The 13,024-nt window shown below is 40.0% G+C and overlaps 2 protein-coding genes across 2 annotated transcripts; both read left to right on the top strand.

Annotated features, from left to right (window-relative positions):
- Window positions 1-2,366: 2,366 nt before the first annotated feature.
- Window positions 2,367-6,604, top strand: hsp90aa1.1 (heat shock protein 90, alpha (cytosolic), class A member 1, tandem duplicate 1). Its single transcript, XM_014029253.1, has 11 exons — window positions 2,367-2,547; window positions 3,209-3,358; window positions 3,449-3,815; window positions 3,924-4,057; window positions 4,161-4,466; window positions 4,570-4,735; window positions 4,864-5,054; window positions 5,147-5,294; window positions 5,384-5,652; window positions 5,801-6,134; window positions 6,225-6,604. The coding sequence occupies exons 2-11, from the start codon at window positions 3,209-3,211 to the stop codon at window positions 6,332-6,334; spliced, it is 2,175 nt and encodes a 724-aa protein (XP_013884707.1). The 5' UTR covers window positions 2,367-2,547; the 3' UTR covers window positions 6,335-6,604.
- A 355-nt stretch (window positions 6,605-6,959) lies between these two features.
- On the top strand, window positions 6,960-13,024 carry hsp90aa1.2 (heat shock protein 90, alpha (cytosolic), class A member 1, tandem duplicate 2). The gene is given in 11 exon segments (XM_014029252.1): window positions 6,960-7,077; window positions 8,575-8,724; window positions 8,816-9,182; window positions 9,260-9,393; window positions 9,536-9,868; window positions 9,957-10,122; window positions 10,221-10,411; window positions 11,584-11,731; window positions 11,824-12,092; window positions 12,175-12,508; window positions 12,594-13,024. Coding segments are annotated over 10 exon segments (2,202 nt in total). The 5' UTR covers window positions 6,960-7,077; the 3' UTR covers window positions 12,704-13,024.

Below are 13,024 nucleotides of genomic sequence, written 5' to 3'. Positions count from 1 at the left end.
GTGGTACAGAGTCCTGATCACTCCTAACTTGTGTTCCAGTGGGTGGTGGGAGTCAAAATGTAAATATTGGCCTGTGTCTGAAGAAGTCTCTTGGAGGAGATACGAAACGTTTCATTAGAGAAGAACCCGTCCAGAAGACCTATACAATTTTTTTCTTTTTGATTTTTTTACCTGGATTACTGAGATGCATCAGGACAATTTTCTATGATCGAAATTTTGAAAAATCCAAAGTTTTGATCAAAGTTATACCTTTGTATCTTAAAATACAAATACAGATACAAATAATTGTGACTTTGAAACTCAGACATTGTATTTTACCATGTCTTCAGGCTCTTTTACAACACAGCTCAAGCCTAGACTTAGACATGGTACGGCTGCCTTGGTGTGATAACTGAATGAGCGGTGTCTAGCCCACCCCTGGAGCACATTTCTGCCACAAAATGAGGTAGGTAGTAGAAACAGATCCAAAAGGATTGATGTGTAATAGTAAGTCAACTTTGTGGCTCAATAATGTGACAAAACGATGATATATTACAATATAATCGGTGCGACCTCTTGGTCACAGGGTTAAATAACAACAAACGGATTTAGTACAGAGAGAAAATTCATGAGGAAGCACAGTTTGTATTTAGTTTTAAAAATAGTGAACCACAAAAAAAAGATAAATTGAGTTAATTCGTCATGTTTTGAAAATGATGCAAGGGTTCCATTTGGTTTTGTTTGTCTCTCTTGGTTCAGCAATGTTTGTTTCATTTTGAAATGTGGCCGACTCCAACTGTGATTTTTAAAAAGCTACAACAGCATAAAACATACTGGTTTGTYTGGCCATTTCACTGAACTGTTTTATGAAAGAGCCTTCTGAAACTCAAAATTATGACACACCATTTAACGTTTGTTTTTTTTTTCATGGTGAAAATGGGATTCCATACAGCTGTAACTTTTTAAGGCCCTGTCACACTAATGTTTTAGCTAACTTTATGAAATGTTTGTCCAACAATAAATATGTTTAAGCTGAAGATGGAATTAAAAGAAAATCTACTGGAAGCCTCTTTTGGACCTGTTCTAATGCTAAAAATTAGATAAACTACATAAATGATATGAGTAAAACAGTCACAATGAAAATTTCACAAGTTAAATGGTAAGTTGTCTATATTTATAGTGTGACAGAACCTGTAGTAAAACTTTGTCATTGCTCTTATTTAACCATTAAATGGTGAATGAACCAAGCCAGGGTTTAGAAAAAACCTTTGCCTCCCAGATCTACATTCCAGAAATCATTTACTGTTTCACTATATCTTTAAACTTTGAAGAATCAGGCTTCTCTAACAGTGAAAGCAACAGTGCTTCAAGTTTCACAAACGCACAAGGTCAGCTTCTAGTAGCGTCTCCCATCAGCTAGAAACATTTGGATTACATAACAAGAGTTGAGCCAGGTGGAAAACACTGCCATCTTCTGATCATTTGAAGTGTAAGGTTCACCATGAGCTACTAGACTTTTCTATATTACAAAATAACGATATTAACAAAGTTCCGTGCCATTTCTATGGTTTTATGCAAGCATTTTCATGGTTGAGTTAACATGCTTCACCTCTTACGATATGTTGAGTTCAATGTGAGGATGTGCAACTATAGCAGCATTTCCAAATTTTTTCGTCAAGCCGTATTACTCTGCCTGAATTTTGCATTAAAAACAACGCAATAACACCGTGATCGTATTTACTTGCAAACTCAGAGCCTCGTTAATGAAATGTCTGTACAGATTTTACGTTTCAGTTTAAATTGATGCTACTTTGATCATTATGATGTTGGCCTCAGACTGGGGCCACACATGTTGATGCCTTTATTTAATAAAACCAAAAATAAGTAAGCTCTCCCACACACACACACAAAATATTTCAATCTGAGGGGCAACATTCTCAGCTTTTAAGAGATAAACTATAAAAGACTTCCATGGTCCACAAAAGTGTCTTAAATAAGCCAAAGTCTTGTTACAAGTTTTGCACCTTCCCCATCCCCCTAAAACCCATGAGCCTGCTGTTCATTATAGTTCACTATGGGCGAGTTCATGGAGATGTCCAGCAGCAGGTGACAGCAAAAGCAATGCACAGCTGTGACACTAACAGGGGCGTAGAGGGCCCAGCATACAGACAAGCTATCAGGAAAGCTCTGGCTGTGAGTGACGGGCACTCCTTGTGACTCTGCAGCCCTATAAGGGCACATGAACTTTAGGGATCTCTCGCTTGCCACCCACCCCTCCACCCTCTTCCCGYCCATTCCTCAGCACCTCTCCCTCACTGTAGTGAACATATCTTCTGGAAGTTTCTAAAGAGGAGCTTCGAGAAACCCACCCCTGAAGTATAAAAAGACCGGCATGGCCTTGGGTCCGCATAAACTTCTGAAGGAACTCATTTGAATGCATCAACGAGAGACTTKACTAACCACCGGAGCKGCAGTGACGCAGAAATTTGAAGCTCTGAGAGAAAAGGAAAGAAGAAAAGTGATTTGTTTGACAGCTATCCTAAAGAAGTGACAAAGATTTAAGTCAAGGTAGGACTGGAATAGCATTTGGCCTATCAACAGTGTTCAGTACTGGACTGTATGAATGACAAAAATAATTGGTTGAATTTACTGCAGGGTACAGAACAGTTCTTTTTATAATAGCAGAGTTGCCCTGTTCCCCATCTTAGTTCTTTGTGAGACTACAACATGTAGGGAGCACATGGCAAGCAGGGTGACCCAGGGCCAGAAAGGAGTAACTAATGAGCAGAACAAGTAGGCACATCATTTAGAACAAAAAAAAAAGATATTCGATGTTTTAACTTCAGATCGTTTTTTTAAATGAAAATATATTGATAAATCAATTTATTTCTCATTAAAATTTTAATGTATCATTTATTTTATCTGTAGGTTACAACTTTTTACTTTCCTTATTCAAATAATGTTAGATTATGACATTAAAGCCATAGGGTGGAAGCACCAGTCCACTCGCTTGCCCACTTGTTGATTGACAGATGGGACATTTGTTCACGGACCAGCAGGACTCTGGACCACATGTGAGCCATGTGGCAGTCTTCGATAGAGATAGGGGAACAATTTGACATTTAAAGTCAAGAATGAACATAGAGATTTAAAAACATTATTAGCAAAATTCAATAATGTTATGAATATATAAAATGCAGTTTTATAAAATGTGTTTGCTTCCCTTTAGATGCCTGAGAGCACTGGACACGTTATGGAGGAGGAAGTGGAGACCTTTGCTTTCCAGGCTGAGATTGCTCAGCTCATGTCTCTTATCATCAACACTTTCTACTCCAACAAAGAAATCTTCCTTAGAGAGCTCATCTCCAACTCTTCAGATGTAAGGAAATATAAAATTTTTCATACAATTGCACCTTTCAAATTTGTGGAAAAATAACTCTTTGTTAATGCGGTTGTCTCTTTTGGACAGGCCTTAGACAAGATCAGGTATGAAAGCCTGACTGACCCCAGCAAACTTGAGTCCTGCAAGGAACTTAAGATTGAAATCAGGCCCGACCTGCACGCTCGTACCCTCACCCTGATCGACACAGGCATCGGCATGACCAAGGCCGACCTGATCAACAACCTGGGAACGATTGCCAAGTCTGGTACCAAGGCCTTCATGGAGGCTCTGCAGGCTGGAGCCGACATCTCCATGATCGGCCAGTTCGGCGTGGGTTTCTACTCCGCCTACCTGGTGGCCGAGAAGGTGACGGTCATCACAAAGCACAACGATGATGAACAGTATGTGTGGGAGTCATCAGCTGGTGGCTCATTTACAGTCAAACCTGACAATGGTATGTTTAATTCTCTTTAATMAAATAAATTTGCTTGCATGATGAAAAATGAAAAAATCAAAAATTCATTATCCGACACTTAGTTTATGTTAATTCGATTAACTATAGGTGAGCCCATTGGCAGAGGAACAAAGGTTATCCTCCACCTAAAAGAAGATCAGACTGAATACTGCGAGGAGAAGCGTATTAAGGAAGTGGTGAAGAAGCACTCACAGTTCATTGGCTATCCTATTACACTTTTTGTAAGTTATTATTCAGTACTTTATCCAAGTTGGACCCATAACCATATATGAAAAGTAACAATGTCAAACCAAAGGAGATATTCATAACTCTCATATGTTCCAGGTTGAGAAGACAAGAGAGAAGGAAGTAGACTTGGATGAGGGCGAAAAGGAGGAGGAGGTGGAGAAAGATGCTGCTGAAAACAAGGACAAACCTAAGATCGAGGATGTGGGTTCAGACGAGGACGAGGATTCAAAAGATGGGAAGAACAAAAGGAAGCACAAGGTCAAGGAGAAGTACATTGATGCTCAAGAGCTGAACAAGACCAAGCCCATCTGGACCCGTAACCCCGATGACATCACCAACGAAGAGTATGGCGAGTTTTACAAGAGTCTCACCAATGACTGGGAGGATCACCTAGCAGTCAAGGTGAGTTAGTGATGCCAAAAAACACAAGTCCCTTTGTCATCTTTCCTCTTGGTCCTGCTGTTTTTAGTAATTGAAATTCTGCTTTATTTACTTGAAACTGCAGCACTTCTCAGTGGAGGGTCAGCTGGAGTTCCGTGCCTTGCTCTTTGTACCCAGAAGAGCTGCGTTTGACCTATTTGAAAACAAGAAAAAGAGAAACAACATCAAGCTTTATGTGCGCAGGGTCTTCATTATGGATAACTGTGAGGAGCTCATCCCAGAATATCTCAGTAAGTACAAAGTATCACAAACAAACCATCCGTAGGATCCCTTTAAATGAAGTAGTCTTTCATTCACAATTTTTATAGTTTGTTAAATAATGTCTGGATGACTGATCAGTGTTTATCCCCATATTCAGACTTCATCAAGGGTGTGGTGGACTCTGAGGACCTTCCTCTGAACATCTCCAGAGAGATGCTGCAGCAGAGCAAGATCCTGAAAGTTATCCGCAAGAACCTGGTCAAGAAGTGCCTAGAGCTGTTCACTGAACTGTCAGAGGACAAGGACAACTACAAAAAGCTCTATGAGCAGTTCTCCAAGAACATCAAGGTACTTTCATTCTTAAGATGTCTACCTTTATGATAAAATGTGACTTTGAGGTTTAATTCTGATGACACAGAAAAAACATAATTATGTTTTAGCTTGGAATCCATGAAGACTCCCAGAACAGAAAAAAGCTGTCTGATCTGCTGCGTTTTTACACCTCTGCCTCTGGAGATGAGATGGTTTCCCTGAAAGACTACGTCTCTCGCATGAAGGACAACCAGAAGCACATTTACTACATCACTGGTAAATTGCTTGTTATGTCTTCATAAAAATTGATTAAAAATGATTGGATGACAGTACAATGACTACATCATTCATAACGACATTTACAGGTGAGACCAAAGACCAGGTGGCCAACTCTGCCTTTGTGGAGCGCCTTCGCAAAAGTGGCCTAGAGGTCATCTACATGATTGAGCCCATTGATGAGTATTGCGTGCAGCAGCTGAAGGAGTACGATGGGAAGAACCTGGTTTCAGTGACTAAGGAAGGCCTGGAGCTGCCTGAAGATGAAGATGAGAAGAAGAAGCAAGAGGAACTCAAAAACAAGTTTGAGAACCTCTGCAAGATCATGAAGGACATCCTCGACAAAAAAATKGAAAAGGTGAAGCTGTATACCCATTAGTATCTTTGTTCCATCAATTAAGTTGAACAACAAGTTGTGCAATAGTGTTGTATTTTAAAATCCAATGCTTGTAGTTTGCATCCCTCTGCTGCAGCTAAAATCTTCATTTTTGCTTTTTTTTGAACAGGTCACCGTCTCCAACCGCCTCGTCTCTTCACCCTGCTGCATCGTCACCAGCACCTACGGCTGGACGGCCAACATGGAGAGGATCATGAAGMCRCAGGCGCTGAGGGACAACTCCACCATGGGATACATGACGGCCAAGAAGCACCTCGAGATCAACCCGCTGCATCCAATTGTCGAGACGCTGAGGGAGAAGGCAGAGGCTGACAAGAATGACAAGGCTGTGAAGGATCTGGTCATCCTCCTGTTCGAGACCGCCCTGCTGTCCTCAGGGTTCACACTGGAGGACCCACAAACACACGCCAACCGCATCTACAGAATGATCAAACTGGGTCTTGGTACGTTTTTTTCTTCCTACTACCACAAATGGAAATAATCTTGTTTCAAATGGGCTTTGGTTGATAATGAATACATTGTTGTTTTTGCAGGGATTGATGATGATGATTCTGCAGTTGAAGATGTCATTCAGCCTGCTGATGAAGATATGCCAGTGTTGGAAGGAGATGATGACACATCAAGAATGGAGGAAGTTGACTAAAATACTTGCTAGATATTTCCAGGCTTTTCTAATGTTTATTTTTGTAAGTTTTTTTCCCTCTAAATCATTTTATTTAACACAAACTCCCGTTCTTGATTATTGTARCAAATTATTTGAAATAATGTAGGCTATGATGTTTCTGTTTGCATTGTAATTACTATTTATACAAAACAAACACTAAGTACTCTAAACTCATGTCTCTTTTTGTAACCATTACATTTTATATGTAAAGCTTTCAAATTTGTAATAAAAATGTTTGCAAATAACAAATGAAGTAATTCTTATMACTACATGCTAGATTTGGTAACTTTGCCAGCTTTCAATACAATGGTTCTCACTCAGGGAATAATGGAAGGTAGGGTTGACAATATAATAGCATACAAGTTTTCCCATAAACTTTACTTTATTATGTTTTTACTAAGTATTCTAGAATTTTCAGTGATTTCAGATCCACTCCCACGTTTTCTTGATTGTTCCAAACCATCCCCMATCGATTCCGCCTCCATCTGCCAAAAAAGGAAAAAAGGGCGTATACAAAAAATGATTGACACTCTGCTTGACCGGTAAGCGGCCACCACACAGCTCGTGTAGTGGAAGATTTGAGATGGTTCTGGAAGCTTTGGTGGGTATTTTCTGGAATACTGAGCTAGTATAAAAGGCGCACCGACACGCGCTCACGACAGGAATCACCAGACGAAGTATTCTTCTTGTTGTGAAGCTCGTCGTACACCTAGAGGATCAAGGTAAATTAATGGTTTTTTTTAATTAATTGAACTATGGCAGGTACAATTGTACACTTCAACGAATCACGGTATAGCTTATGTTTATTTTTTAGTTGGTGCGTTTAACTTCAAATTCAAATTGCAAGGTTTTCCGAATTTATTCATACATTAATAAGTTTGGTTGTCGCAATTTAATTTAAACGTCTTATGATTCATTTAAGTGGCCTTATTTCAATGTTTGCTATAATACAATACGTGGAACGTCACAAATGATTTTAGTTTAATCGTCAAGACWGGTAAATTAGCAAGCATGCAGCTTTAGTAAATTGTTATTAAAGAAATGTACTGTTGGCGACAGCAGTTAGTATATGCTACACACACACAAAGCAATTTTAAGGTTTAATCTTAGGGATGCAGRTCTGCTGACATGCGTTCAATCCAATTGGCTGAAGGGAGGGAGGGGAGGGTCTTGGGATTACCGTAGAAGATGCTAGAGAGTTCCCTCGGCAGCCTGGTAGCTTCTAGAAGGTCGCGCTTCTTCCAGTAAAACAGTAGGGGGCGCTCTCACTGCTCTAATTCTAAAAAGGACAAAGATCAGTCTAGGAGAAATTTGCTGCATTTTCATATTAAATGTCCCAGTGTGGGAGTTAAAAATGTGTTTATGCTTTTTCTTCTGTTTGAGATGACTATTCAAATTAATAAAATTGGCAAATGTTAATTGAAGACAAGGCAAAATGCATTAAATATACTAGTAATTTTGCAGTATGTATAARTAAAGGAGTGAGTTAATCTTAAATTGATTTGGTTCTAATTTAGTTTCAGGTTTTTAATGTGTGAACGCTCTCAAAAGTTTGATTTTAAAAATTATAATTTCGTGGACTTTATGTCACCAAAAGMACTTGAACATTTAAAAAGTGCATGTTGGGTAATGATGCAGGCAGGCAAAATAGATAAATGAGTGTTTAAAAAAATTTTTCAATGTCAATGTAAATTTATTTAAATAGCGCATAAAAAAAACAAAAGTTGACCAAGTAAAACAGAGCAAAACATAAATGTAGACAATAAAATCAATTTTAAAATCCAGAAAAAACATTAAAAACTATCATTTAAAAGAATCTCAAACTCTACCAGAATGAAAGGAAAGGAAAGGCCAGGGAGTAAATGAGTTTTAAGTAGATTTAAAAGTCTCCACAGTCTGATTGCTATGAAATAAATGCTTTTCATGTTTGATCATTTATTGAATTGATTAAAAAAATGCAATCCACTGCAAATGAGACTTTCATTATTCTACTTACTCATAAAATGTTGATATTAAGAAAAACAAAACACAATTGACCACCCACATTACTAATGTCTGGGGAATGCTGCTATCAAAGTAGGAAGTGTTTCCTGCTGAAATCTTATCAGCTGTGCCATCAAACCATCAATGTAGCACCTCGATATTACACTGTAAAGCATYTGTAAAATAAGTTTGTAGTCCACTTGTCCTAAAGGTCAGTGTTTTTATCTCCTGTTCAGATGCCTGAACTACATGACCAACCAATGGAGGAGGAGGCAGAGACCTTCGCATTCCAGGCTGAAATTGCTCAGCTGATGTCCCTGATCATCAACACTTTCTATTCCAACAAAGAGATTTTCCTCAGGGAGCTGATCTCCAACTCTTCAGATGTAAGTTTGCTGTAGTACTTGATGTGTTTGATTAATAAGTGCAAATCAGTAGTCCTAACAAAATGTTAACTTGTTCCCTATCGCTCAACAGGCTCTGGACAAAATTCGCTACGAGAGTCTCACCGACCCGTCCAAGCTCGACTCGGGCAAGGACCTCAAAATTGAAATCCGACCGAACAAAGAGGAGCGCACCCTCACCCTGATCGACACAGGCATCGGCATGACCAAGGCCGACCTGATCAACAACCTGGGCACGATCGCCAAGTCCGGCACCAAGGCCTTCATGGAGGCTCTGCAGGCTGGAGCCGACATCTCCATGATCGGCCAGTTCGGCGTGGGTTTCTACTCRGCCTACCTGGTGGCCGAGAAGGTGACMGTCATCACAAAGCACAACGATGATGAACAGTARGRSTGGGAATCCTCTGCTGGAGGGTCCTTCACAGTTAGACTGGACAACTGTAAGTAGTTTGACCAGATATGCTGGTAATTTTGTAGTACTTKTGACTCTAAGCATTAACTTGTTTTTCCTCTGTAGCTGAACCACTGGGACGTGGAACAAAAGTCATTCTGCACCTGAAAGAAGATCAGACTGAGTACGTTGAGGAGAGAAGAATTAAAGAGATTGTGAAGAAGCATTCACAGTTCATTGGCTATCCCATTACTCTCTTTGTGAGTATTTAAGATCCATCAAAATTTAATTTGTTTTAGACCAAATGGCCTTAAACATCATTTTTAAATTTCATACAAAATTGACTTCGGTTTTGCAAAACGAGCTCGAATAATGAACGGATTATGAAATGTTTCCTGCCAGGTGGAGAAGGAGCGAGACAAGGAGGTGAGTGACGATGAGGCTGAGGAGGAGGAGAAGGACAAGGAGGAGAAAGAGAAGGAAAAGGAGGAGGAGAAAGACGAGGATAAACCAGAGATCGAGGACGTCGGCTCAGACGAGGACGACGACCACGACAAGTCCTCTGAGAAAAAGAAGAAGAAGAAGAAGAAGATCAAGGAGAAGTACATCGATCAGGAGGAGCTGAACAAGACCAAACCTCTGTGGACCCGCAACCCTGATGACATCACCAATGAGGAGTACGGAGAGTTTTACAAGAGTCTCACCAACGACTGGGAGGATCACCTGGCAGTCAAAGTGAGCCTCGGTTTCATTTAGTTGGGTTAATTGTTTAATCTTTGAGTTGTGACCAAAAAAAAAATCACTTCTGTTTAAATTCCTGCAGCATTTCTCAGTGGAGGGTCAGCTGGAGTTCCGCGCTCTTCTCTTTGTTCCTCGTCGTGCTCCCTTCGACCTTTTTGAGAACAAAAAGAAGAAAAACAACATCAAGCTGTACGTGCGCCGAGTCTTCATCATGGACAACTGTGACGAGCTCATCCCAGAGTACCTCAGTAAGTGATGTTTACTCATCCTCACCTGGAGTTTTACAATAGGATCGTGACAGGAAAGAAAATTGATGTTTACTCAAGTTTTCTTTTTTTCACCTCAGACTTCATCAGGGGTGTGGTGGACTCAGAGGATCTGCCCCTGAACATCTCCAGAGAGATGCTGCAGCAGAGCAAGATCCTGAAAGTGATCCGCAAGAACCTGGTCAAGAAGTGCCTGGAGCTGTTCACTGAACTGTCAGAGGACAAGGACAACTACAAGAAGTTCTATGAGCAGTTCTCCAAGAATATTAAGGTAGAAAATCATGTAATTTTTGAGAAATTATTATTTTTATTTATTTATTTTTTTAAGCAGAGATTCATCTTGTGGTTGACTTGTTGCATATCCAACAAGGCAGAGTTGAAATATTTTATCAAATTTCAACCCTATTGCTTCATAATTRAGCTGAAAATTACAAAGACCCCTTTAAATGGCTATACTGTGATTGCCTTTGTGGGAAGTTTGTATTTGTTTGTGTAAGTGCTTATAAAGAATTCCCTATTGGAGTTTATTTTTTGGCATTCCTGAATTTTTTGTGCAATTTCAACAGCACGCGCACACACACACACACAAACATATTAAACAAAGATAAATTGCACACAAAAGGGAGAGGCCTCAGTTTTTCTAGACATAAGAAAACCTACAAAAAGGAGTAGAACTGCAGGTTCAGCAGCATTCCACAGATAAGAAGCAATAACTTGCGATTTACGCTGGATGAACGCAATAGATATGAGATTTTGGATACTGAATACGTTGTGTTCATTTAACACGCTTAGTTTAAATACCAGAGTTGCTGATTGTAGCCCACCGCGCAAGTCTTGTTTTTTGTAGGTAAAAATAGTTAAAACTCTGTAATCAGTGACACATCCTGTCTACAATAAACAGGATACCCCAACTGTTTTATATTCTACATGACTGTTTTTGACTTTTCAGACACTAGGGATGATATTGCATAYTTCCAGATATTCTAGATAAGATAAATGTGTTGAACTGGTCACKCATTTGGTGATGCAGGCAGCTCCTTTGGGGGATTCTGTCTTACCCTTCAGCAATTGATCCTTTCCTAAATTTTTAGCTTTTCCATTTTTTTTTCTTATTGAAAATGAAGGAAGGGATCTGTCTTTAACATCCTTAACACTTTCATAAATTACGGTATTTTTTACACTACTGCTTTTTCAACTTTTGCGCTCATTTCAGCTTCCCTTGGATTCTATTTTGCTGAATTTTTTTTTGAAGTCATTTTTTTTTTTTAGTATTTTCAACCAGCCACTTTTAAACTCTTATTCGTTTTTATCTTCAGCTTTTTCTGATATTTAAGAATATTTCAGCTTCTTCAGCAGCTTTCAACTAATTTATTCATCAGTAAGCATTTTTTGCAGGAAATGTAATTTCTCTAGTTACATTTGTTTTTGTTTTTCTCCTTTCAGCTTGGTATCCATGAAGACTCCCAGAACAGAAAGAAGCTGTCAGAACTGCTGCGTTATTACACCTCTGCCTCTGGAGACGAGATGGTTTCCCTAAAAGACTACGTCACACGTATGAAGGACAATCAGAAGCACATCTACTACATCACTGGTGAGGATCTTTTAACAGTGCTACAAGATATATTTGCACTGATTGCCTTTAACTTAAATGATTTTAAAACCTGTGACACGGTTTSTCTCCAGGTGAAACAAAGGACCAAGTTGCAAACTCTGCTTTTGTGGAGCGTCTCCGCAAAGCTGGCCTGGAGGTCATCTATATGATAGAGCCCATCGACGAGTATTGTGTGCAGCAGCTYAAGGAGTTTGAAGGAAAGAACCTGGTTTCAGTGACGAAGGAAGGCCTGGAGCTGCCTGAGGACGAGGAAGAGAAGAAGAAGCAGGAGGAGAAGAAGGCTCAGTTTGAGAACCTGTGCAAGATCATGAAAGACATCTTGGAGAAGAAAGTGGAAAAAGTGAGCAGATGTAAAAATTGAACATGTACAACTTTATGCTGCATTTATGCAACTCTCAAACTAACAATCTTGTTCTGAACAGGTCACCGTCTCCAACCGCCTCGTCTCTTCACCCTGCTGCATCGTCACCAGCACCTACGGCTGGACGGCCAACATGGAGAGGATCATGAAYMCRCAGGCYCTGAGGGACAACTCCACCATGGGATACATGYCSGCCAAGAAGCACCTCGAGATCAACCCGGACCACCCCATCATGGAGACCCTGAGGCAGAAGGCAGAGGCCGACAAGAATGACAAGTCGGTGAAGGATCTGGTCATCCTCCTGTTCGAGACCGCCCTGCTGTCCTCYGGGTTCACTCTGGAGGACCCACAAACACACGCCAACCGCATCTACAGAATGATCAAACTGGGTCTTGGTAAGCTCCRGAATTGACCCTGTCTTTACTTAAACAGCTGATTCCACAAAATGCTCCCTAATGTCTGCTCTCGTCATCCTTTCAGGTATCGATGAAGACGACATGACGACAGAAGAGACCACCTCTGCTCCCACTGAGGACATGCCCCCACTCGAAGGGGACGACGACACCTCCAGAATGGAAGAAGTGGACTGAGTCTGCTTCCTAGTTCCTGCAGGTGTTCAAAAATTAGTTTAGTGTACAGTTCAAAGTTTAAATGCTGTAAATGAGCTCAAAAGATCCCATTTTAATTCTGGAACAAATGTCCTTTGTTTCTGTTCATCCTCCACTTTAGTTCAAAATCATTCCTTTCTGTTCTTTGTCTTTTTCCCTTTGTAATGTTGCACGAATGCAGTTTTTTTTTTTTTTTTGTATTTACATTCCAAAGTTTGTATTCTATTACTGTAAATATCTTGGAGTTAATATTATTGTTTGGGACCGTGCTGCACATAAATAAAGCTTGAACATGTAAAGTTA

This window comes from Austrofundulus limnaeus, unplaced genomic scaffold (assembly GCF_001266775.1).
Source record: "Austrofundulus limnaeus strain Quisiro unplaced genomic scaffold, Austrofundulus_limnaeus-1.0 Scaffold874, whole genome shotgun sequence".
Lineage (NCBI taxonomy): Eukaryota > Metazoa > Chordata > Actinopteri > Cyprinodontiformes > Rivulidae > Austrofundulus > Austrofundulus limnaeus.
This window is presented reverse-complemented; position numbering and strand designations above follow the sequence as displayed.